The sequence below is a fragment of the Ornithodoros turicata genome, unplaced genomic scaffold (assembly GCF_037126465.1).
Source record: "Ornithodoros turicata isolate Travis unplaced genomic scaffold, ASM3712646v1 ctg00000916.1, whole genome shotgun sequence".
Taxonomy (NCBI): Eukaryota; Metazoa; Arthropoda; class Arachnida; order Ixodida; family Argasidae; genus Ornithodoros; species Ornithodoros turicata.
In genome coordinates, this window is record NW_026999418.1 from 565,808 (window position 1) to 593,014 (window position 27,207).

The following is a 27,207-nucleotide window of genomic DNA, read 5'->3' on the forward strand; positions in this document are numbered from 1 at the left end:
TTGTTTCGCTGCAGAGTGCTTTCCAACGAATAAAATCGGTTCCTGCGAATGAACGATTGGAGTAGGCGCCCCACAGAGCGAGCGCGGGGGTTCTGTTCCGCACACCTTTGAAGAATCCTCCTCCTCGTGAAAAGCAAGCATCGCAGAACGAGAGGACGTTGTGACGTATACTACTCCCCTCAGGTGACCAGTGACGTACGGCGGCACAGCTCAAGCATGTATAAACGGCGCGCGAGCTGCAAGAAGGAGGCACGGCGCCTTCTCCACGTCACGAGAGCATCGCGTCGGCCGTCCGCGGCTGCTTTCTCCGACCGTTTTTTTGTAAATTCGATTGCACAGCTATAACGCAGCGCAGAGGGAAAATCTTTTGCGGGGTGGACCCCTGGTGGACAGCTTGACAGACAAGGTAGGATTTCGAGCGATGATAAATGTCACCTCATTACTCGTTTAAAAGGGCCGGCACCTCTTCACTGCTTCTCAAGGGGAGCAACAATGATGGGCGGCACACCATTCGTCTCCGCAAATGATTTATACGTGCTCATGCACATTATTGCGTTCTGACGTTTGACCCGCGGCCCGTTCCGACATACAGCGCTTTGCTCCAGAGCACTGGAAAACAGCGCTGTTTTTCCCTCCTCTCCCGGCTGCGACTCGATGGAAAGCAGCGCTTGGCGAAGTTGAGCTTCGATGAACTTTCCCATCGCTGTCTCCCAGCGATAGGCTCCCTGAACCAATGAGAACGCGGCGCCGCGTTCACGTGACGGGGCTGACTTTTTTTTTTTTTTTTTCGATCACGCGAGATCACCAAGTACAGCGCTGGGGCAAGGGGATGAAACTCGCGAGTTCCTTTGCGGACTAAAGTGAGGCGCTGCGAGCCTTTCGCGTCATGAAACGTCAAAATTTTTACGTCGAAGCGCGAGTTCTCTACCGAGAGCATCCCATTGGCTCCTGCGGCCGCTCCCCTGGTATGCGAGCGCTCATTGGTCGGTTTGAAATTTTAACCTTTTCGTGGCGCGCGTAAGCCGGCACCGCCGTGTCTGGGGTGCCGGAGAAGCTCGCCGTAAAGTTTCGAAATATGGTGCAGCGGGGACGCACGCAAAGCATCTTTGCCGGTACCGCTTTGGATGGTTTTTAGTGCCCGTCGATACTGACTCTGCAAAACTCGAATCCTCTTGGATACTTCTGCAAGTAAATTCAGTGATAGATAAGTGGAAGGCGCCGGTCTGCTTCGCTTGCTTGGCGCGACAACGATTCAAGAAGGATCAATACTGTTTTTCCACTCGATGGCAGGTAAGTCAGTTCCTACTCCATTCTGCCGCTTAGCGTAGCATAGCATAGCACCGTACCTGTGGCGTATACGCAACGGCCGGTTATATATATCGGCCGGTAGAATTTTTAGTTTTCACGTTTTCTGATCCTTGTTCTGGTCTTTCTTGCTCAGGTATCAACTAGGTACTGCTCAACTCATATCTGCTTCAGAAATGCATCTGTATGAACGCAATCGAATGGATATACCACTCTGAGTGGTTGGAACATCATGTTTCGGCTTAGCAGCTGCACAGGTTCCTTTGTGACGGGTCAGCCTTGACATGTGACACTACACAAGCAGCAAAGGGATATGGACATGTTTTCTGTCATGCTGGATTTGTGAATGTGTGTGCCTGTGCAGTGAATTTTCTGATCTACTGTGAAATCTTCCACGTGAGACATATCAGTTAACAGTGAATGCGAAGTTGCTTTGGCACATTACTCGAACTTCAGAAACAATGTTCATGTGAAGTTTGTGTTTGGCGCAGATACAGAAGATTGCATACGTGTGATTTGGAAATACCAATCCCGAAAAATAAAGAAGCTTGTGCAACAGAAAGAGCCAACGCGTCCGCGTTTATTTATTTCACTGGATGTCAACGAAAATCCAGAACCGCCAAAGCGGGGGAGAGAACAGAGGGGAAAGGGAAAAAGAACGCCTCGGCAGCGTCGTTTTACGTCACCCAGAGAGACAAAATAAAACAAAGCAAAAAACTACTCTACCGAGGCCCAACGCTTGGCCCGACGTCAAAGGTCACGTGAGTTTTTCCCAACAATAGAAATATACTACACGTTCATTCCCCTGGCTGGGGCAAGCGCTGCAAGTGCGAACCCCACAGTGGAAATACAGCGCTGTATTGCAGTGCTGTGGTGCAGCGCTGTGGAGCAAAGCGCTGTATGTCGGAACGGGCCTTTACTCTGGTAGACCCTTTCTTTTCTTCGGTCCGTTTCTCTCGTGGTCTCATCTTTCCTTCACTCCCAATGTGAGAGACACTATCGCCTCTTGCGTCATGGAAAAAGATTAAAAGAAAACACAAAACGCAACCCAAGATAAGGGCAGTCCCGATAGAGTCACCCGATACATTTTTTTTTTCGCAAGTTAAAACTCATCTTCGACGCATGAGGTGGCACTGTGCTCCTTCACCCTCTCACATTGGGAATGAAGGAAAGACGCGTGGGGGATGATGCGCAATGAACGAAATAAAGAGAAAATGGTGGTCCTTCACGAGTATTTTTGCGGACTATCTATCGAACGGAATTTTGTTTTGAAAACGGTTCCGTTATCAGGTGGCCGAAGGGACCAGATGTTCTCATTGGGACAACTTCGTAGCCTTTATAATTAAAGAGTTAATTAGTTAAAGTTCATTAAGACATTGTCTTAGGAGTTCGCTAATGCCCTCGTAAGGAGTGTCCTTCAGCATATGCTGTATTGTAGTTGATTTCATCTTGGAAAAAGTGATATATATATTTTTATATATATATTATATATTTATTATATTTATATTTTATTATTATATTATTATATTTTATTTATTTATTATATATTTTCACCCACACGTATTCAACTGCAACTGTTAACTTCCTAGATGTTGAGGTAAGACTACAAGACGGAGTTCTAAGCACCGACCTATTCCGGAAGCCCACTGACTCCCAACAGTATTTGTCCTTTCATAGCTGTCACCCACGGCATACAAAGCTTGCCATCCCTTACAGTCAAGCCCTTCGGTACAGGAAAATCTGCTCGAACGATGACGATCTTGACAGGAATCTAAATCAGTTGCAACAAACATTCGTTGACCGCCATTTTCCACCGAACCTTGTGAAAGACGCTCTCAACAGGGCCCGAAAAATAGAGCGCCAGTCACTATTCGGTACGCGAAAAAATAGCACAAAAGAGGACGCTATCAACCTGATCGTAACATTTGCTGGAAATATCCCAAACATTAAGGGTATACTGAATCGACACTATAGCATACTTCAGCAATCCGAGCGCACAAAGGAAATTTTTCCGCAGGCACCTCGTGTCACCTACAGGCGCGCACGCAATCTGCTAGATAGCTTAGTTCATTCTAAAATCAACGAACCAAATGATTCACCAATGGGTTGTCACCCATGTGAAGGCCGCAGATGTCAAATATGCAAATCAATGCAAAACACCACCATAGCCGAAAGTACTAGTTCTCACTTCAGAGTGACAATTAGAGCAAACCTAGACTGTAATTCGTCCAACGTTATCTATCTCCTTCAATGTAACGCATGCCAAGCACAGTACGTGGGCCAGACAAAAACCGCATTCAGAATCAGATTTAACAATCACCGATCGGACGTGACGAAAAAACCGAACCTTCCAGTTTCACGCCGTTTTAGCCAGCCAGGGCATTCAATTAACGATGTTTCAATTTTCCTTCTTCAAACAAACTTCAGTTCCGACCGGTGCCGAGAACAGCGCGAATCTTACCTTATCTACAAATTCCAATCTATCATAAACGAGGACCCTGGTGTACTGTCAACAATAAGAAACTTATCTGCTTAGATAGTGTACTGCTGCTTGTTCCCCTTTTCTTTGCAGAACAACAGTCCACAGCCCTTGGATTCCATCCCACCTCCCGGACGATGACCTCTTCACCGGACATGACTCAACCACTTCCTTGTACTTGACCTGCTGACGGCCGCCAGGTGGCGGGACCCCCCGATTGTGACGTCATTGTAGCACCGTATAAAACTCCCAAGTGTCATTTGTCATTCTTCAGTCCTGACGAAGGCGGAGCTTCCGCCGCAACGTTGACTTCCCCCTTAACTTTCCACTAGTAAATAAATAACTCCCCCTTTTTCTACTTCCTACATCTTCGTTGTCTGCCTCATATTTTGTTAGTACCTATTTAATTTCGCGGTCGTCCGAACCCCTTTCTCCCAGCATATTATATATTTATATATATATATTATATATTTATATATATATATATATTATATATATTTTAAGAAATGTTTGCATTTAGCTGGGACACCTTGTATATATATATAAGAGAAAAAAATTAGCCGGAGCCCTTTGGCTGCACGTACAGCATATGTTTGTAAGTGCTCAAACATCGCAATGCCAGTACTGCACAGCAGTTAATAATGCAACTTATTTCTAGATGTGTCAAACACTGTAAACAATCAATTGCTTTGAAGTTTGAACCACGCCACCAAGGGAGGTGTGCGGAGGGCATGAATAAGCATGTTGGCATGCACTGAACACCTGGCAACACTGTTGACGACAAAGACAGCGGGTAGAGACACACGAATCATGTTACTTGTACAATTTTACAGCGTCAACTGCATTGTGGAGACTTTCCTGAGATCGCGTCCGCGTCGTCGGCATTCGCATATCCGCACAAAACTCTTATCGCACATGCACGCAGCGCTGGGAGTATAAGGAGGAGAATCCCGCCAATTTACAACCGTTATCGATGGAAAGTCAGATACCTGAGTGAGCTGGCAATGAGTTTAAACTTCTATCGCGGAACGGCGAATATCGGCAGAACTTTGACGGACGAATTTCATCGACTGTTAAAGCACCGCCTAAGCGCCATCAACTAGGCAGTGCGTGGAACAAATAGACAAGCCCTATACTCGTTGACACCGGCTGCCCCCAAATGTACGCTCCGTACAGCGTCCTGCGTAAGACATCATTTCTGTGCTTTTCCGAGACGTGGATGAAGACATAGAGACTGATACAAGTCGACGGCTTCAAGTGTTGCTGCAGGGCGCGTCGCAGTGGCAAGGGCAACCGAGCGGCCGGAGTCGCCATTTACCTGCTCCGGAGTACTGGCTACCCCACTTGAAGTCACCCTTCCTGGAGACGGCGTCGGAGAAATTTGTGCTGTGCAGCTTCTCACAGGGCACGTGGTGGCTGTATGCTACTTCTCGCCTCGCGCCGCGCCAGAACACATCCGCGACTTTATAGTGTGTACTATAGTCGCGCCTTACCGCACAATCTTCTCGTCGTCGGAGACTTCAACGCGGACGTTTCACTGGCCAAGAACACCACTTTCGAAAAAAAAAAAAAAAGAAATGACAGGACGGTGACGTTCTGCAATTTTTTTTATTTCTTCATATAGTGTGGCTCATATACCTACACAGTCACTAGAAAATAACTGTGCAGGCTAATCTTGCCAGAAATGCTTCACCTGCAGGCACAAACACGATAAAGCAAAGTCGGCGGTACGTTTGGACTGCAATGACTATGGCGATATGTCGTTGCGTTCCAGATATATTTTCGTATAGCAAAACAGTTTGAAATGTGCTATCAACACGCTCACTCTAGTTTTGCAGCTGATTGTTTGACAGAAACCAGCTTCCTATAGTCCATATGCGTATTATATTCATAATCCTGTTGCGCTTAGCTTATGAGACTTTGCGAAATGGAAGATCATCACGGCAGTCTGCCTGATTAACAAGTAGAACGACAAGAAAAATTCTGCTTCGCCGTTATCTCGCTTTTTATTTCCGTTCCAAGACTTCTATACTGCATATGAAAACTGAGTGTGAAAACTAACGGTAGCGGACAAAGAGTCCGCTGCTACCCATATTTGGAGCGGAAAATACTTTTTTCCGTTACCAATTTAAAATGTAGCGGGATCGCTCTCTGCTACTGAAAAAAGTAGTGAATACAGTAGCGACGCTACAAGTAGCGCTGCTATGTACAACACTGATCTGCACACACACCCTGTATGTCTTTAGAAACCATGTTCTGTGCTTGGCAAGTGTAGCAAGTCGAGCAACTTGGTCGGAACGAGCTGCTATACAAAGCGATACAAAGCCATGAAAGCCAAGCAACTCACGCCTGCACCAGTCATGGTCTTGCCACTTCTTTCTGGTTCATTTCATTACGACTTTTCGCAAGTTCGGTGTTACAACGGCCACAACGTGCATTACTATCACGTACGCTATTTTTATTAGTATGGACACTTCTCTGTTCTGCTTTCAAGAAATTAGGTCAGCAATTTTGATGTATAGACTTTCTGCACGGCAGAAAGGACAGGCAATGGATAGCTTTCCGAAAAACGAACAATCACGGTTTGTTATGAGTGGCATCCGGGGCGTTATGAGGCGCATCCGGGGCATTATGAGGCGCATCCGGGGCATTATGAGGGACAGCCGGGGCATCATGAGGGACATTCAACACTTTAGTCGGGCTTGGGGCCGGAGGGCTTTGTGAAGGTGGCTTCTCGAGGGGCCACCGTAGTGCACGGTATTCGCGAAAATCTTGTGGATCTCTTGGTCCCCAGTCTTCAGTTGGTAGAAATGCGCTTTTGAGATTCTGGAAGAGGGAACGTGGTTCATTAATCTTGTGACATTCAAAGCTAAATACATAAATTATGTGTCGTTTATAGAGCTGCTTCGCTGTGCCTGATTTGTTCCCAAGTAGTCTACGCACAGCTAGTGTGACATCTGTATCGGGAGACAGCAGGACGTTTCAAAACAAGGCCTTTGAAGAAGCAGCACGAGGCGTGACCTTATAGGTTGGTGGTGTATGAGTAGTTCGCACTGCTACGTTTTCGTGCGTTACGGATGCAACGCGGTACGGATGTCCATGCAGCGAAGTACTGCGTACCTAATCGCAACCGTTACGAGATCGTGCCGAACCCTAGTTGGTCTAGACCGAACTCCTCGCGGTGTCGGAGACACACAAGGCCATGCGGCTGATCAAGAGCGAAGAAAGGGTCAAGGCGAAAGTAATATCAAGCGTGCCACCGTATACTTTATTTCGCTTGTCGGTCTGTACCTTATGGAGTCATTCACTGCGTGCATAAACTTGTAAGAGGCGCTACAGCAGGTGTAAATACTTTAGAAGGTGTTTTATCTCCGGCTTAACACAACAGTGAAAAAAAAAAGTATTGAAGACGTAGACATTTCGCCGAGCTATTCAGCTAGTATCATCAGTACACAATGTGTCCGAAGGTACAGATCAGCCTACTTATCCACCAAGATATCGTAATAAACCTCCGGCAGAGGGCGTTACATGCTGTTGAATCACGCCTGGTACACCAAGATTCTAAAAATCTTCTAGGGCCCCAACGTTGCTCGCGCGCCAAGGTCGTCACGTTATCAAAATCAAAATCGTGACCTTTAGACCAACAATGGTCGACCAATTCTGTTTTTGTCTTCGTAGCATGCGTAGCCCTGGCCACATCGCGCTTGTGTTCTGTTATACGTGTCACTCGTCGTCTACCTGTTTCACCAACTCGCCTCACAATCCTGGCAACTGATCTTATACACTACACCATTTTGTTCATTAGCCGGCGCGCGGTCCTTCGGTTTCGTGAACACGTTCGTCAGACTGCACATTGGTTTAAATATTGTCCTGATGCCCAAAGGGCTTAACGCTCTACGGATCTAAAGGCCGACGCAGGTCTAAAGGCCGACCCACATGGTGCGTATTTCACTGCGTGAAATCAGCGCGCGTGCTACGCGGACCCTAATTAACGCAGACCGAACCACATAGTCTCGTGAAAATAAGTCACTGCGTGAATATGAGAAACCCGCGCAACACTACTACTTCTGCTCAATCCGCGTGATACGCGGCCGGTCGTCGGTTCGACTGGCTACTGCGCATGCTCTACTCTTTTGCGCAGCGTGAAATTCAGAACCCTCTTGACGCGCTGTTTCACGTGGAGAAAACTGATCCTCTGCGTGAAATTTTACGCTGAGCATGACACGCTGTGTGTTACGCGCCTAAATACGCAGCACGTGGGTCGGCCTTTACTGCAGCGATATCATGAAGGACGTCAATTCGCTCATGCGCTGGGTTAGGAGAGTTCGCAGCAGCTTCAGGTACGAAATCACTCATGAGATCGAGGAGACACTGAACACTTTGATTTATGCAAGTAAACGCGGCTCTTACATTTCGCCGGTTATATAGAGCCACGATAGCCCAAAGAGGAATTTGCACCATAGACAAAGCAGCGATGCACCAGCCGAAGATGTTTGCGTATTCTGGGTAAGGATCCGTGTTGTTGTATGTTATCGGGATGGCGTGGAAAAAGCCGTGGAATGTTAGCACCTGCAACAAGAGGTAACATGGTTGTCCTAACCAGGAATATTGGTCATCATGTGACAGCCGGTGTGTCGACATTATTGCATATTTCTTGCTGTGGCCGTCAGGGAATGGGCAAAGAATCTGGCTTGCTGAGCTCGTTCACACGGAGTAGTTCACATGGTGAAGACAAGAGCGTCGTCTGCTCCGATATGCGCTATCTTCTCCAAAGCGTTGTCAGCTCTCTGCTGACAAGACTCGCAGTCTGAGGAAGTTGGTGAAAGCAGACCACAACATCGAGGCATGGTGACCGGTAGGCACCAAAACGGCGACATGGCGGCGTTCGCCTCTGCGAAGGGCGACACACGGAGCTATAGTATTCAAGTACCCTAGCTAAGCGTGGAGTTTCTTCCTTAACTTGCGGGAGTCATATATACAGGGTGGTTCACCTAACGTGATACATAATCGCATAAAAAATGTACTTGGCTAAACATTAGGGGGGTCAACTATATTTATCTCGGGGGCGACTTTACCATTACCTCTGAGCACTTTTATTTTAATTTCAATTTCAATTTTATTTCTCTCTCGAGTGGAAGAGTAGCTAAACGTCCGAATGGGCTTGACTAGGCAAATCTCCCAAATGGGAGAGTTGTCGAAATTATCGAACTTAATTTACGAGAAATTGAATTTTCCCAATTGATCTCCGAAATATGCCAAATCAACATCACGTTGGAAATTGATGTTCTGAGGCTGGAACACAGAAGAGAGGACAAACATACAAAGCCTCAAGTGCCTAAGAACGATGAAAGAAGGAAGTCACTGGAAAGGTTAGCCAGCTGCAGGATTCGAACACACATCTTCTGGGTCCAGAAGTAGATCCTTCTGGTAATCCAGAAGATGTGGGTTCAAGCCCCAATATTGCCGCTTTTTGGCCGCCCCTAAACAACTGATGTAACATGTGTCTATAATAAAGAAAGAAAGAAAGAAGTCCTGCAGCTGGCTAACCTTTTCAGTGACTTCCTTCATTCATCGTTCAAGATCACGTCTTTCTTTTTTTTTTCTCTCGTTTTCTTTTTTTTTACGGAAACGAAGCTCACGTCGGATTCTACCGCATCGCAAAGCAAAATACCTTCCCTACTACTTTGGTAACAGCTGAAAGAAAAAGGCGAAAACCGTCGTTTCGACGGGCGCAAACTGTAGGCCGAGGTCAGTTTCCCGTCAAGTTAATGCAAGACGCCGGGGAAAATAAAACTTAGCGGCCACCCAGTTGACGCAAGGAGGAGTGATGCGAGAAAATGCTGAGATGATTTTTAAACTGCACGTAATGGTTTGCAGAAATGGGTCAAATGTAGCAGCAGAACTGCAATGAGTCACGATGCAATGCTAGAGAGCATACCGGCGCTGTGGAGTTTGGCGTCAAGAAGTAAGGATCCACTGACGCGAATTAGCGGGGAATGTGTACGCGGGTTTACCATACGTACATAGTGAAGGCTTGTGAGTGCTGAAATACTTATTTCGAGAGCCATTGGCTTTAATTATCTGAAGCATTCACATGCAACCTGTGGAGATGACGACAGGCCCAAATGGATTTACTGCAACGCGTAGACAACGGCCACCAACATGGGACTCAAGCAGCACAACATCTTGACCCAGTATCGGACCGATATTGGCAATACCGGCCCAGTATTGGACCAATATATTGGGTTAAGATGTTGTGCTGCTTGGGAGCCCGAGAACGACCGCTTCGGCAGGCCCACGCCACGACGAAGTAAGACGTCGCACTCCTATCCCTGCAGTCTCGCTTGGAAGATGTAAGATAACGTAACATTCCAACGCCCGCAGCCGCCTCGTGATAACCTCAACCTGCAAGCACGCCCCGGTGCACTCCTAACCGCTAGGCTCTCCTAGCCGCGAGCGGGTTCTCAAGCGACCCTCCGCACGCGAGCTGTATAGGGAAAAATGGGAGGGATTCACGACGAATACCCTACCATAAACTTTTCTGCGCCCACGATTCCCGTGGCGCCATCTGTCGTCCGAGCTGAGTTTTCGGCGCAGACCACAGGAATTTCTGATGGGGTAGCCCAATAATGCATTCACATTAAATGCGCAATCCGCCCCTTCCTGTTTCCCTCTCGCTCTCATTTCAAATAACTATGCCTGGCAACCATGCTGCCGTTATTAACAGAAGCTTGAAAAAGGGAAAGTGAAAGGGCAGGTACATGACCTCCTCGCATTGCTTCTTTCTTTTGGAGATCTGAGCGCGAGCCGGCAATTTACGCTCCTCGAAACGGCACAATTTTTTCCTCCGGCTATTACTTGTAACAGTGAATGTATTTTGCAATAGAATGGGGTAAATACGGCATGTATGGTTTCTGTTTCCGTCAAAATATCATGAGGTTGGCTTGGTTGGTTAGGTTGGCAATTTGCAAAATTCAATTCCTCGCGACTTAGATTTCAAAATCTTCCTCGAGATAAATAGCGTTGACACCATAATGTCCAGACAAGCAGATTTTGAATGCGACTTTTTGTCATGTTAGGTGAATTGAAGACGCTGCCAATCCCGCCGCCTCGTATACCAACAACGAAGTCTTGCACTGCGCTGACAAGAAGTAACTATGACTTTCATAGCGCAGCCAGGATGTCAGTAATAAGAGAAGGAAGCGAATGATAAGAAAGGGGCCACACTTACGAATAGAACACCTGGAATGACGTAAGCCCAGCAAATCCTCATGAGCAAAGATGGAGTCGATCCGACCATGAAGCTTATGTCTTCTGAAAAGTTGTTCACGCCTGCACACAAAAGAGAGAGAAAAAGAAAGGAACAAGATATACGGCTGCTACATGAGTATATCGGGTATAGTAGGCGCTGCTGTCTCTTACCGTAAATCCACATAACAGCTGTGACTTCGCAAAACCCGATAAATATGAGAGAGAGGCCTGCGCTGTAAGTGTCCATCAGGTTGAGGACATACTGGCCGCCCTGCAACATATTTTGCAAGCACGAGTCAACACCTTTGTATATATACCATGCTCATGTGGTATCACGTATCACTCACACACAGTACCTTTTCGCAGCGGAGTTTACAAGCATAACCACCAAGTCATTCATTTTCTTGAAACACATACGATGGTACGCCATAATTTCGTCTCTTTGACGCAAGTGTTCTCGGGCAGTCAGGGGATGTGGTCAGATAGGGTGGCATTGAAAACATGAGGCTCTCGACCAACAGCGACGAGATCAAGAAGTGCGGGCGCTGTGTAGGAATGCGCGAACTTCTTTCAGGCCCCAACATTCGAACCTCGTGATATACGAACGGTGCGAACGGACGTTGACCTTTAATTATTCTGCATCAAAATGACCCTCGATGTCAAAAGGATGAAAGCGGTGCAGGTGCTTTATCGTGTAATGGCTTTTGTGGTCCTCATAGGGTCCTAGCGCCGATCCGTGTCTGTAGCAATAGCATTGTCTTCATTTCTCACGAATAATGACAGCGCGGTGCACACTTAAAAACAATCTATGCTGCAGCGACATCTGAGGACGGAAGCAGTAAGCAGAGGGCGTGTGTTGGAACCCCACCGCTGGTGCCTTTTCTTCAACAATAGCTGTATTGTGAGACCCCGAATGGGGAGCTCCATCGCCAGGGGCGATATTCTACCCCAGTGCTGCTGGTGATGTGGGTTCAGCTGTCATCATTCAATTGAAAAACAGTATTGTTTGATTGTGTACCTTCTTGGAAATGCGAATCGATTGGAGTAATTGTAGTAATCGGAGAGCTGCCTTGTCATGCTATACCGACCTTACCATGTATTCATAACCGAAGAGTGCTAACCCAAGCAGCACAATGTACTGAAAGTCGAGTGCAAAAGGGGTGGACAGTGTGTGTGTCTTATCAATGTTCTTTAGCTTCAGGAGTCTGTCCAAGGCCTTCCAACCACCCGTCCACCCCTATTGCACTCGACTTTCAGTACATTGTGCTGCTTGGGAAAGGGTCCACGGCCTAGAAAGGGCGACACACCCACTGCCAACACATCACACCCTTTCCGCCATTCTTTTTAAGCTATCTCTATCCTCGAGGTTACCTGATAAAATCTTGCAACCTCTATACCAATTCGGAATTGAAGCACAGGTTAATGTTCGCCTGCTTTCGCAGAGCAAAAATTTAGTAGATACCATTAGAGATAGCGTACAGGTTGGGAAAAAAGTTTACGGAACACGCGAGCGGCGTACTTTTTTTTCGGTGTGACACCCTAGCGGGCGCCGGAAGCGGGTGAGTTCGCTGTTTCGGAGGGGGGAAGGGTGCGCCGTTAGCAAAACACAGCGGTAGCTTCCATCACAAGCCCATCCAAGCGGCACCGGAGCTACCACTGTGCGTCGCTAACAGCGCACCATTTCACCCCTCTGAGACAGTGAACTCACCAGCTTCCGGCAGCCGCTAGGGTGTCGCACCGAAGAAAAAGTACACCGCTCGCGCGTTCCGTAAACTTTTGTCCCAACCTGTACATGTCCACCGGTGTCTACTACATTTCAGTTCTTGCGTGCGGTCCGCGGAGTAGAATGAATTCATTCGCCTGTGATGGTCGCGTGGGACAATACCAAGTACATGGGGATGACTGGCAGGTGACCTTGTCAGTGGCGCGCCCTTTTTCGCATGGGCTGCAACGAAGATCCTTGATCTACCCGTCCAACCCCCATGCAGTCGCACTTGCACTTCACTGTATTGCTTCGGATCGCCGGCTTGGTATGTGCGCAGTTTGTCCACGAGAGACAGTGTCGGTTTGGATGTGTGTCTGTATGTGTGCTCTTGCCCAACATCTCGTTGTGCTCACTGCTACCATTCGACTACGGATGCGTCGGAGGCGACATTCAGGAGCTTCAGTGGTCACCGTAAGTCAGCTGTACACATGCTATTGTTTACTGTTACTGCTCAGCTGGATATTGCTTCACGGAAAGTGTATACTCCTTGGCACTGCCTGCTACCTGTGTTCGCACCCGTACCATATGCTAGTCACGCGAAGTGTACAAGTTGGGAAAAAAGTTGACGGGAAACGCGAGCGGCGTACTTTTCCTTCGGTCCGACACCCAAGCGGCTAGCGGAAGCGGGTGAGTTCACTGTTTCGCAGGGGTGGGAGGTGCGCTGTTAGCGACACACAGCTGTAGTTCCGGTATCCCTTGGGTGTCTGTATCGCTGACAGCGCACCCTTCCACCTTTCTGAAACTGTGAACTCACCCACCTCCGCCAGGGTGTCGCACCGAAGAGAGTCTCCGCTCGCCTGTTCCGTAAACTTTTGTCCCAATTTCATATTGTGGCGTTATCATAAGCGTTCCAGGTGTGGCAGGGGTCAAAGATATGTCTGGTGAAGATGAACACGATTCGAACTCATTGAGCACACACAATTTGTGGAGGCATTCACGAGCACATCAGCCGAAAGGTGTCGTGTTCCACCAGAAGACTATGGAGCATTTGGAAGGGGGTATCCCAATATCCCGGGATTAAGAATCCACATGTTCAAAATCCCAAATCGGTATCTTGAGAACGTACTCAAAATAGTGTTTTAAATATTTTTCCGGTATTTTGGTACTTAAAATACTTCCAGTATTTGCTACTCAGTGCTCCCAATACTTTCTTTCCTCGTCAAGCCGTATCTGGTACACTTCCATACCGTGTCCAGATTTTCAGCTCCAGAGTGAAGTTCCTGTATTAGGCTGGTCCCACGCTTGGCCTTACTTGTCAATAGCCAGATCCCTTCGTTAAAAAACTGTTCCTATTCATATTGCCAGGTGAATCCCCAGGGTCAAAGCATGTCACCGAAGTTCACCTAATATTACTTCACACCAAGACTTTGTAAATAAGAGATATGCTTAATTAGAGTGGACGAGGTTTCCTTTCATTTGTACTGCACGTTCAGAATCAGTGTTGTACCAGTTACCGAAATATGGTATTGCGATACCGATACTTCTTTGTTAACGTAACGGAGTACCGCTACCGTTACTAAAAAAGGTAACGGGATGCTTTGCCCGATTTTGTTGAAAATACGAAGATGATCCAACATCGAAATCTCGCTTACGTGAATATCTCATTTGTGTAATAGCAAATTAGGATAAGACAGTTTTGCAGCAAAAAGACAGCACATTTATTATGTAGCTCGCACACTTTGCTTGACGTTTATCAATAGTTGGTTCTCAAAGCTTTATTCTGCCATCCTATAGCAGTCCGTGGTTTTTCCGGCAGCTGACGGAGGCCAACACGACAATTACGTTAGTGTCAGTGTACGTTAGTGTCATACACCGTGAAGCGCAATGACCAAGAAAACCTATCCGAAGTTAATAGCACAGTAGGTGCGAGCGTGACTCAGCAGCTTTGCAGTTGCAGACGCAATGTCGCGACTCCCCTCCCTTTCTAGAACAATGATAGAATGGTTAGCGTACACGGTGCGCGGTGCAATGGTAGCGTACACGGTGCCCAGCTATCCGCTGCTTGTGCTCCTCATGTGATACCTTGCGATGGATAAACTTGTTTTTTTTATGCTTCAAAAGAAATACGGCAGAAATGCAATGTCTTTAAAAAAAACAAAAAAACTGGAAACTTTTTTTGAGAGAGAAGCACAAGTAAGGGATTCGTCCTGGGCACTCTGTGCTATCAATCTAATTCAGCATGAAGATCAAAGCATCAGGCTGCTTCTATATGAGCAGGAAATTGCATTACCTGCTTTTGCAAGATCATAGCAGCGAGCTCCGAGGCGGCGAAATGTTCAGGCTTTCAGGAACATGTTGTGCAGCTACAGCGCGCTATTAGCCAAGCTCCTCTATCATCGGACCCCGACATGGATGCAGACTTCACGGTTGCAGAACTCAAGGCGGCCCTGGCGTTTTCTCGGAAAAAGTCGTCACCTGGTCCGGACTTGGTCACCTATGCTGCGCTCCGTAACCTGAATGACACCTGCCTTCTGGCCCTCTTAGAGATCTACAATAAATCATGGAGAGATGGACAAGTCCCTGCTCAGTGGAAGGAGGCCCTAGTGGTTCCCATACTGAAACCTGTAAAACACACCTTGGACCTGGCGTCTTTTCGGCCTGTCAGCCTTAAGCTGCCTAGGCAAAGTTCTGGAGCGCATGGTGCTGCACAGGCTCGAGTGGTGGCTTGAGAGGAGATGTGTTTTCCCCCAGGAAATGTCAGGCTTCCGTAGGCATCGTAGTTCAATGGATTCGGTGATGGATTTGGTCTCTACTGTTGAGGAAGCGAAAGCCCGGAGGCAAATCGTGATGGCTGTCTTCCTGGACGTCAAGCGGGCGTATGACACCGTAAGTCCCCCCGGTGTTCTGCATGCGTTACTTCGGTCGCAAGTGCCTGGGAAAGCGCTTGCATAGCTTTCCGACTTCCTGAGCCAAAGGCAAATTTTTGTCAGAACAGGCGAGGGTGACACAGAAAAGACTGCTGTTCCGCAGGGTGTCCCGCAAGGAAGTGTCCTAAGCCCGTTACTATTCAATATCGTCATGGTTGATCTCAAGGAATGTCTACCGAGGAGAGTAAATCTCTCCATATATGCGGACGATGTGTGTATCTGGACTGTCGGAAAGTCCCGGCCGGCAATTCAACATCGGTTGCAAAGAGCACTGGATGCCATCAACAACTTCTTCTTGAACGCGGGGATGGATATCTCCACCGAAAAAAGCGCTGTCCTTCCGTTTACTCGAAGAGAGATGCGGAGGTTCCAACTGCGGATTGGGGATTGCCCCCTCATACAAGTCAAGTTTCACAGGTTCCTGGGTGTTATCCTGGACCGCAACCTGTCGTGGCGAATGCACATTGACTTCATCATCTCAAAGGCTCAGCGCTGAGGGAATGTGATTCGCCACTTTGCCGGCGTGCGCTGGGGCTGCACTGAGCGGGATCTTCTTGTGCTCCACAAAACTCTGGTTCGCGGCTCCCTGCTATACAGCTTGCCCGTATTGCACGGTATATCAGCCACGTCTGAGCACAAGCTTCGGTGTACACTGGCACGCAGCCTGCGGACGTTCCTTGGTGTCCCGCGCAGCGCTGAGACACGGATGGTGATCGCCGACGCCGGGGAAATACCCATCGATGTCCTCCGCCGAAGAGAAACCATCAGACACTACCTACGGTTGCTCGCTCACCACCGGCGTCATCCTCTGGTTCAAAAGCTACGTAGGCGGAAGAACAGTAAACTCTCGCTATGCGTTACAGTAACATCTGGAAACATCCCTGGCTTCACTGTTGCCCCAACCGCCCCTTCAGTGGCACCATGGACACTGCCGAGCCCATCCCTCTCGACACACATCCCTGGCCTCCTGGGGCCGAAGAGCCAGATCCCCGTTTCGGTTCTCAAGCAGTCTACTTTGGAAATGATGGATACAAACTACAGAGGCCGCACGGCTGTGTTCACAGATGGTTCGTCTACGTCGGATGGCTCCTCCGCTGCCTTTGTCATACCGGAGGAGTCACTATCATGTGGGTTCCGCCTGTCACATCGCACTTCGTCGACCTCTGCGGAGCTGTATGCCATCTTGTTATCTCTGAAGTCTGTCTCAAAGTACCCTCCCCGTTCCTCCTCGCAGCTTTACGACACTCCTGCGGCGTCTACTACTCAACGTCGCCTTCACCCCTGCGTTCCGTGCTAAGCTGGGTTACAGTAACACGGCGCTGTGCCTAGCTTGCCGCACCCCAGCTACGATCCCCCATATCATCGAGGACTGTGAGCGGTACACGTGTGAACGCCGGGTACTTCGACGCCAACTTGAACTCCTCGACCATAGACCATTCAGCTTGTCCAAAGTACTTGGCCCATGGAGCTCCCCTGAACATCAGTGCCGGGCTCTTCGCTCCCTTTTTGTTTTCATGCAGGCCACTGGACTCCTTGAAGAGCTCTAAACAGAACTCCGACCTGTCGTTGCTTCATTCTCACCATAATTCATCCTCTCATATTAACCACTGTGAAATGGGGTAGTGTCCTGTGGCTACCACGGGGAAACATCCCATGTCATCATCACTTCTTCATTTATTGTTGTTGTTGTTGTTGCTTTTGCAACGGATTCAATAGGAATTCCCAGCTCCAGGGACATGTGGCCCAGTACGGAGAAAATAGCGATGCCACCAAACAAGCTGGTGAGCACATCAGCGACAAAGACGATCACTCTGTCACTGTCGGAACAAGAGGAACGATATATTCGTGCTCACAGGGATTCCCTGGATTCTCTATGCACGTGCCATTTGTGTATCTACCCTCCAGCGGTCGCTTATGGCACAATCATGCTGCCCTGTCGCACGTCATGTATGGCAACATCGTTTTGAGGCAGCTAGTCGTCACGTGTCCTTGTTTTATATAAACAGTGTATATCTACTGCAGTGATACTGCGTGTTTTACTGCAGTGATATCTTACAAAGCTAATTAAGGGGCAATCACGTCTGCGCAAGACAATAGAGAAAGTTTGTTCGCACACCGCGCTGAAACGGCGTAAGATATCGACAAAACAGAAGTACTGGCGTGTTCTCATTGCTTTACCCTTGTCAATGACACATTTTGTAGAATTCTAGGACTATCGGTTGATTTGTATCGAGCCCGAATTCGCAAATATTTTAGTGTGCGACACTCTATCGATATGGCAGCACATGTTCGAGACGCGCCAAACTTTAATCTATTAAAAATAAACGGCTCAACCTTGTCCCCTAAAAAACACGTCATTGACTAGAGAAAAGTGAAGAGAACACGCCAGTACCAATCTTGAGATGGTAGTTTAGAGCGTTCACGTGTCTTGTGCGAACGAAAATCGCCCATAGGTTTCTGAAGAAGTGATTCCGTAAGTACTGTGGTCTGCAGAGAAACAAGGATCGCATTACATGCAAACGCTTTGACCGCGGCCATTTTCGTACGGCTACATGCGGTCACGTGCATGTGCGTTCCTCATTACGAGTCTTGTGTAAATACTTCGCGCTCTCGCCTGGCACGTTCCCGACTCTGGACCGAGAAATGGAAGGGTACCTCCGTGTTCGTGATAGACGGTCGACATGAACCGTGATGCGAGACTAGGGAGTTGGAGTGACGATGACGATTTTCTGTCATGAACTTTCTGTGAATTATGCCGTTCATTTTCTTCATTCTTTTTTTTTAATGTAGTGTATTGGTTTCATTGAATTAAAATCGGGAACTTGCCGTCAGTCACTGTAACCGAGGCGTCAGTCTGCGAACTTTTTTCCTTTTCAACCGTATTTATCTTCCTCATGTTTTTTTGTTATTATTATTATTAGACAAAATGCGAATGGTAGATACCAAAGCCGTATACTCGCGAACTGAAAGTTCCTAAGCTCAATCCACATAGCAAACAGTGCGCTTTGTGCCTTTTGCTCTCCACAAAATCTGCCGTGCACTTTTGGTTTCAATAAAAGAAAGTAGGATTAGCTTGTCAGCATATTTACTGGAATTAAGATGCATTAAATACGTAACGGCAGATTACGGCAAAGGTTCACACTAAGAAGACCGCCTACTGCATACATTTTCCCGGCTTATATTTTGGAGTGGTAATCAGGACGTGTTGCTCGCCCATCTCAGAATCACCTAAGGTGATAAAAAATTCTCGCCGGAGGATTGTCAGACTTCCGGCAATTACTTTCTGGGAAATTTTTCCACCATTGAGGAATACTCTGGACAATTTTTAATTCCGAAAAATTTATTTTTTCAATTGAACTCTGAAAATTGCCAAGCGAACCTCACTTCTTCACAGAAATATGAAGTCCTCCAGGGGATAACCACAGGCCCCCCAAAAATTAGTACAAATTCAGCTTTAGCCCCGCCTCCTTGGTTGTCACAAAGAAAAGACCACGGTATTTGAGGGGAGAGGGAAGTGTTCCCCCTTTTGTTTTACCTTTCTTTTCCCCGCGTTGACCTTGACCGTGTATTCACACGAGCTTGTTTTCTGACGGCGCAGTGACTGAAGTAGCGAGAGGGTACGCCTTCGGGTGGTATGACGAATGCTGAGGCAGACTTGTTGTTTCGGGATGCGCTATCGGGATATGCTGCCGTAAACGTAGAAAACTTCTCGTCTACCAGAGCATGAAAATGGGCGCGGAGGACTTGAGGGGGGACCTGATCTCTTCTTTCCAGAAGGCTTGGAAGACGTACAAAAGTGGGAGGTACCGGCAGAGACCAGGGGCCTTCCGGCGGTATAATGTCCTTAGCTATGGAGCCAGTGAGAGTCAGGCGTGTCCTCTGCGCTACTTGATAGAAGTTGCATTCAGGGCGGTATCGAATTTTTCCTGAGGAGCGGGTGGCGGGGAATGTGAGCACGCAAACGGGGGAAGTGCGGAGCCGTGTTACGTTCACGGAGAACCTCAATAGGGAGCTCACCAGCTTCAGCCAGTACTTGCCGTGTTTCAGCCATTCTAGGAACTCCGAGGCATCGAGGAAGGCTTCGAGCAAAGAGGGACCGAAGTGTATTTAATGAAGTGGTTGGCTATCCTGTGCACGATAGGAAGGCTGCAAAGCACAGTCGCCCTCACCAATGCCGCGTGAACCGCGAGCAGGGAACGCTGATCACAGCCCCATTCTGAGCCAGAAAGATGTTGAATTGCGGGGAGCCTTCGCTGCACTTTAGTTTCAAGGTGTTTAATGTGCCGAGCCCAGCGCAAGTCCGAGTCGATTACCACGCCAAGGAAGCGGTGGAAGCGTACCGGCTCAAGCTTCTTTTTACCAAGCCAAAGAGGGAATTTGGCCATAGCTTTGCGGGTGAAAGGGAGCTCGAAACACTTTTCGGGAGAAAGGTCCATCCAAAGTTGCGTGCGGTACGTATGGATATTATTTAAAGCGAGCCGCATGCGGCGCTGTACGGCTGGGCGTGATTTGCCTACTGTCCAAAGGGCGACGTCATCTGCATACACGGAAAACGACACTTTACGAGAAATTACTGATTGTAGGCCGGCCATCGCCACGTTAAAGAGCGTCGGGCTGAGAATGCTTCCTGGGGGACTCCTCGTGGAACTGGATGCTGAGGGCCTTGGCCTTGGGACGTACGGACAGCGACAGTTCGGTCCGTAAGGAACTCTTGGAGCCAGATGAAGAGCCGACCGGATACCCCAAACGAGCGCAAGGCGTGCAGCACACAAATGTGCGAGACGGTATCATGCGGGCTTGATGTCGAGGAAAACCGATAGGACGATCCGTCGATGGGCACGAGCATGTTGAACTGTAGAGACAAGGTCGAGAACTGGATCCATGGAGCTTCGGTGGCGACGAAATCCAGCCATTTCGTGAGGGAACGCACGTTGTTTTTCGAGCCACCAGTCGAGGCGATGCAAAACCATTCTCTCCATCGGTTTCGCCATACAGCTTTTTCTTTATCTTTAATAAACATATCCCCCCCATACAGCTTGTCAGGCTCAGAGGGCGCAAGGAGGATAGGGCATTTGGGGGCTTGCCTGGTTTCAGGATGGGAACAACCAATGCCTCCTTCCATGTATGTGGTAAAAATCCTTGTTGCCAAGACGTATTATACACATGAAAGAGAGCTTGGAGTGACCGCCCGTCAAGGTTTCGCAGGGCGGCATAGGTGATTTTATCGGGTCCAGGGGACGAGCCGGCGTTCACAAGCTGCAACGCTGCCTTTAGCTCGATTAGTGTGAAGTCTCGGTCCATAACTTCCGGGGGCGGGGCCAGTCTTGGTGAAGTTCAGCAGTCAAACTGTGGACAAAACTGCGGTGTAGTGGAGTGGTCGAGGCAGCCGCCGGAGTCGTTAGTACCACACAGAAGTCCGTCGCTAGCGTGTTTTCGTCTACACCCTTAGCGATATCCAAGGCCGCGAGAGGATTCTTTTGAGGAGGCGCCTCCTTCAGAGATCGGATTGTCCGCCAGATCTTTGTGGCCGGATCAAACGGTGAAAGGTGGTTGCAAAACTTACGCCAACGCTTCCTGTCCTCTTTCTCAAGTTCTCGTGTTACTTTAGCTTTCATCCTGCGGTATTACAGAATGTTCGTAAGTTGCCCTGTCCGACGGGCCGTTCTTTCTGCTCGGCGACGTAATGCTCTAAGGTGGTTAATTGCTGGGGAATGACCGACACGGCCTGTTACCCTTTTAGACATGACCACCGCTTCCTGAATACCGCGGGTAATGGCTTGAGAGAGAGCCTCTGGGGACATACCGGTTTACATAGATGTTCTGAGGCCCGCACGAAAAAGTCTCCAGTTTGTGAAAGAAATCAGTCCAGTAGTTGCTGAGAGGGGCAGTCTGTCGTGCGAAATACATAGAGGAAAATGATCGCTACCTGTAGTGTCGACGTCCGTGGCGCACCACAAGTGGCGAATTATGTCGGTTGAGCACCACGAGAGGTCCAATACATCGAGTGACGTTGGGTATCGCATGTAAGTGGGCTCGCGGTTGTTCAGCATGCACATGTTATTATTCTCCATTGCCTCCAACAACCTCCTTCCCCTACCGTCCGTCCTTCGGCTTCCCAAGGCCGAGTTATGTGCATTGAAGTCACCCAGCACAAGCGCCGGGGCTTCTAGAGAACCAAGTAAGCGTTCGATGTCACTCCACGGGACCTGTACCACGGGACGGATATAGATACTGACGACCGTTAACAGCATGGGGCCAAGGCGGATCCTGCAGGTGACGTAATCATCAGAGCGATGACAAACTGACCCGATTTGCGCAGCAACGAGGTCATTGCGAACGGATAGCGCTGTTCTGCTCTCAGGGGATTGATGAGATCGGTAGATTGTATATCCATTGACGGCGATGTCTAGAATCCATGCCGTGTTCGCATATAGCTATGAAAGGGAACTTGTGCTGTTGTAGATGTAATTTAAAATCAGGGAGCTTGCTACGCGGGCTTCGAGGATTCCACTGCATTGCCATGGTCTTTCTATACAATGCCGTGATGCTGATGCGAAGATAAGGCCTCCAGTGCCAGAAGCGCTTGGACCTCGGGCAGTTGTGACGCACCAGGAAAAGCAGAGACAATTGCTTTAAGGGCAACGAGTACCGCTGAGAAGAGTCCCAGAGAAGGCATATCTTCAGAGGCTGATGAGGGTAACTGTTTCCTCGTACTTGCTGGATCCGTCACACTAGCGTAAGTGTTTGTAATCTGCCTTGATGGACGAGGAGGCGGTGGGTGGCTGCTCCTTCCCCAGAGCACGCGCGTCTTTGTCTCGTTCCCTTTTCTTTAAAACTAGTTTCTTTGTTTTCTACATGTGGGGTAACAGAAGGAAGAACCAGTGTATGGAAGGAGGGGCCACCACGGTAAATGTTTATTATGTAGGCAAGGGGAAGGAGTGCTGTCGCATCCATTTTGCTACCAGGAATTTTTTTCACACGATACCTATCTTGCAATGCAAATGCAATTTCTTGAATTGAACTCTGAAGTCTGTAGACCGATCCTCTGTTTACTCGCAAGTACAACGATCGCCTCACAGCTAACTGTGGGCAATCAGCGCCGCGTAATGCGACGGAGACGACTGAAATAAACTAGTGAAATTGACGACATTTCGTGGCGAAAGATCACACCTCTCGTCATCTCACAAAGCGATAACACGAATCGCCGCCAAATATTTATATAAAAAAAGGGTTATCTTCACCTTTGATGGCACTGTGAGTTGAACTTATAGTTTCAAATAGAAGTGGTAATTTCATAATTCATTTCAAGAAATCCTGTTTCTGTAAGCTGTATTGAGATAAAACTGCTACCGATCGGCACGTGAACAGACTCTTCACGGCTTACTTCAATTATTTAGTCAATTTTTTATGACGATTCTTTGACCATTTTGGATTTGAGATATATATTTTTATATATCTCAAATATATTATATTTTGCATAGTCTTCGTCACACGCTACGCGCGCGGCAGCTACCATCGTGCTACTCAAAACACCAAAGCATGAAAATCAACTCGCCGTCTCACTTTTACGAGACAATCGTCCCTTCTACACACTTATAAACGCCGGGTTCAATGGCATAGAGGAGAGACCCAAGGTCAAAGCGTCCAGTCCCCAGCTGCCCCACGCGTAACGGGGTCATCCACGGAAACCGCGTCGGTGGCGCCCCGCCGTAGGAAGCCCGTAAATACATTCAAGATGGCTACCGTGAAACCGTAGCCTTCAAGATACTAGGTGGAAGTTTCCCCTACAGGGGGTGCCCTTCCAATTTCAGCTGTAGACACATGTCGGTAATGGTGTAACTATAATAATGACCCCCCTCCCAACTTTTTTCAACACCCCTCCATGCTTCGAACTCTGGATAAACCACTGTGCTGATCCTTGGCACAAAGCACCATCTCATCAGCCTGCTCCGCCTGGTAAGAATTACATTGGGCTCTCAATTCCACCAGACACAAATCCAATCCTGTTCTGACGCATCCTTTTGTCCACCCATTCAGTCAGTATGTCGTAAGTGTTGTTCGAACTCTTACTGTCTGATAGCATCCAATAGTATTGTTTAAGCACCTCAAGTATTTTAATGATCGTTATGTGGAAGTAAATCAGACTGTTATGCAGGTTACCCTGTGTGTGACATCCGGTTCCTGCTCTCAGTCCTCCAGAAGTGCTTACTACACAAGTTAACTATCGAAAACCTCAATCTTCCTTTTGTGTGCAAAGTGCGCACCCAGTTAGAGTAGGATGTAGACCATGAGGAACCAAGCTTTGTATCTTGGGCTGCTCAAATGGGCATGTTGTAGTCAAAGATGATGTAACATGAAATGTGGTTCATATAGTTTATTGTGGCACTCAGGTAATATCAACATAATATGTCTGCAGAGATTGTTCCAAAATAGCATATGTGATGCAGCGTCATACAATATTGGGCTTCTGGGAAAAATCATGATTCACCTGATACAGACGACAGCCTTTGTAACGGTGTCTGACACATTTTTTGTTTCGCAGCCACTGTTTTAAAATATGCATTAAAAGTGCTCCAACTATGAAAGTATCACGAAGTTCTTCATTTCATTTGTTTACTTTAAAGACCCTTGTGAAGGGATTTACATAAAGGGGGAAGGTTTGTATCCAAAAAAGACAAATACCAAAATGATGTACACAAAAACACACAAAATTCGTTCACTCACCACAAAGAAATTCATTCGATCTGAAAATGATCATAGCACTTGGACATAAATGACGATATATTTTGTTCTGATGCTATGTGGGCAGGAAGGCCATTTCAGTTTGACACCATCTGCTGGTGCAGAGAGTTTGTGTAGGTGGAGCAAGTACTTTGTGCGGCTCATCTAGTCTTGGAAGTAACTTGTGAGGGGATTGACAGTAAGTGGGGTGGGGAGGAGGGTGACCGTAATATAACTTATGAAAGAATGTCAGGCCTGATACCTGATCTGGTAATCAAAGTAAGAAAGGGTGGGGCTTTAATGGCTAAGACGCTGGAAAAAGGATGATAATCACGAGCAACAAACCGTGCGGTTCTGTACAAATTCTACTTTGTCGATTAAGAGATGTTGGGATGGGTTCCAGATTGCAGAGGCATATCCCAGTTCTTTTGAACTTGGCAGTTGATGTTCTGAGACTGGAACACATAGAAAGGACAAATAGTACAAAGCATCAAGTGTGTAAGAAATGAATGCTGAAAGAAGGCAGTCACTGGAAAGGTTAGCCAGTAGTAGGACTTGAGCCCACATCTTCTGTGTTACCGATCCAGGGCTCTTACCAATTGAGCTAAGCTAACACGCCTCTCCAGTGACTTCCAAGGGTGCGGATGTACCCTAGGAATCGGGTTATGGGCAGAAGAACATTAGTCACTGTTATTATACAGGCATAGCTCTCTGTCCAGTATGATCACCGCAGAGCACATTTGCAGGAGCTCACAGGCACAAAACTTTCATAATAAATATGTAATAGCCTCAAACAGCTATTATATTAATAACTATAGGACATGGAACTCCAATAGCAGATGGTCTGGCAGTACAACACAGGTAATCTTGCCATCACTATATATTTCCAAAAATGCATAAAATAAATCGATAGAATTACTGCAATGAACTGCTCAATTTTTCTCCTCAGATATATTTTTAGCACTCTGTCTTTCATGTTTCAAAATATACATGCGTCGAACCTGCAGAAGCTTGTGTGTGTAAGTAGAGTCACACATCTCATGTGCAACAGGCAGGTCTAAGTTGTATTGAGATATGTCAAGCCCTTACGCGTGCTCACCACCTGTAGATTCCTTTGAAGGGAACAAAAAACTTTTTGTTAGTAACAACTTCACGCTATATACCACATTTATAAAAGAGATTGGTCCCGTACCTGACGGACAACTGTCATGACCATTGCAGATGTCTTCCTCTCCTCTTCCTTCCACTTCCATGAAGTTAAACATTGTTAAAAACATTGTTAAAAGAAGCCATATAAATTTATGAGGACCTCTAGCGGCATCGCCATTACCATTCCCGCGCACCAATAACCTAGGCGCGCGGGTAATAAAAACCTTTGCCTCGGCCAGCTCGGGCTCTAGTTCGACTGGCCTGGCTCTCACGGCAACCTGTGTCTAGTCTACCTCTTTCTCCGACATTGGTGACCCGGACGTTCCTTTCTGGAACGACGCTACTTTCCCTTTTCCGTCGGCGATGCATCAAGGCGACCCACCTCCGTCGTCGTCTAGCACAGGTTCCCTACAGCCCAACTCTGACGGACAACAGCACCATGTAGGAGCCATCGCCGTTAAACTTCCAGCCTACTGGGATCGCAATCCAGCTATCTGGTTCGCCCAGGCGGACGCCCAGTTCCATCTGGCCGGTGTGACTCCTCAGACCACTCGTTTCTATCATGTCATCTCCGCCCTGCTCCCGCGGCCGCCGAGGAAGTACAAGATCTGATAATCTCTCCCCCAACGCAGAACGCGTATGACCAACTCAAGTCTGCCCTGCTGAAGCGTACGTCCGCCTCCGACCGTGACCGTCTGAGGCAGCTCTTATCGGCGGAAGAGCTCGGCGACAGGCGGCCTACCCAGCTCTTGCGCCGCATGAAGCAGCTCTTGGGAGATGACGCTCCGCAGGCCGGCGACAAATTATTGCGTCAGCTGTTCATGCAGCGCTTACCCAATAACGTGCAGATGGTCTTGGCAGCAGCCGCGAATCTTCCCATCGACGAGCTCGCCACCCTCGCGGATGCTGTCATGGAGGTTGCCTCATCTCCTTCTCTTTCCGTTCTCGAGCAACCGGCTACCCAGACTAGAGGGCGAGGGGTTCCCCCAGCCATTCCGCCCATCCCAGAAGCTTGTCCTTCGGTTTCCCAACCCACTCCAGCCACCGAAGCTATACTCCAGCAGGTTAATAGCCTTACGCAATTGGTTGCGACGCTGGTTGCTCGCCCACGATCCCCGAGCCCCCGTCGCCCAAGGTTCCGCAGAGGTTCCCCGTCGCCACGGCGATCGCGATCTCGTTCTGCGAATCAGGATGGCCTCTGTTGGTACCACCATCGCTTCGGTGCCGAAGCCCACCACTGCTTGCTCCCCTGTTCTTGGACGGGAAACCCGCCGGCCCCCCACTAATGGCGGCAAGTGGATTCGGCCTCGGCGACAGCCGCCTCTTTCGTATCGTAGACCGTGTATCTGGCTTAAGGCTCCTGGTCGATACGGGCGCCGAGGTCAGCGTCATCCCCGCCGGTGCGCGCTATTCCCGTTCCCGACAACCTTGCTCCACACTCAAGGCCGCCAACGGTTCCATTATCCCGGTTTATGGCCAGCAGTCGCTCACTCTCAACATTGGGCTCAGAAGAGACTTCCGATGGCTTTTCCTGCTTGCAGACGTCACACAAGCCATCCTCGGATCCGACTTTTTAAATCACTTCAAGTTGCTGGTAGACGTTCACGGGAAGCGTCTGATCGACAGGACTACTTCCTTGTCAGTGCACGGACTACGTCTATCGACTCCAC

At 48.2% G+C, this 27,207-nt stretch overlaps 1 protein-coding gene across 1 annotated transcript in view; it reads right to left on the reverse strand.

Annotated features, from left to right (window-relative positions):
• Positions 1-5,469: 5,469 nt before the first annotated feature.
• LOC135375686 (sodium-dependent dopamine transporter-like) overlaps positions 5,470-27,207 on the reverse strand; it is a 36,359-nt gene continuing 14,621 nt past the window's right edge. The window contains exons 2-5 of the mRNA XM_064608343.1: positions 11,207-11,306; positions 11,016-11,116; positions 8,195-8,353; positions 5,470-6,610 (exon numbers count right to left, since the gene is read on the reverse strand). Of these exons, the coding sequence (XP_064464413.1) occupies positions 6,362-6,610; positions 8,195-8,353; positions 11,016-11,116; positions 11,207-11,282 (585 nt within the window). The 5' untranslated portion in view covers positions 11,283-11,306 and the 3' untranslated portion in view covers positions 5,470-6,361. The remainder of the gene's footprint in view (positions 6,611-8,194; positions 8,354-11,015; positions 11,117-11,206; positions 11,307-27,207) is intronic.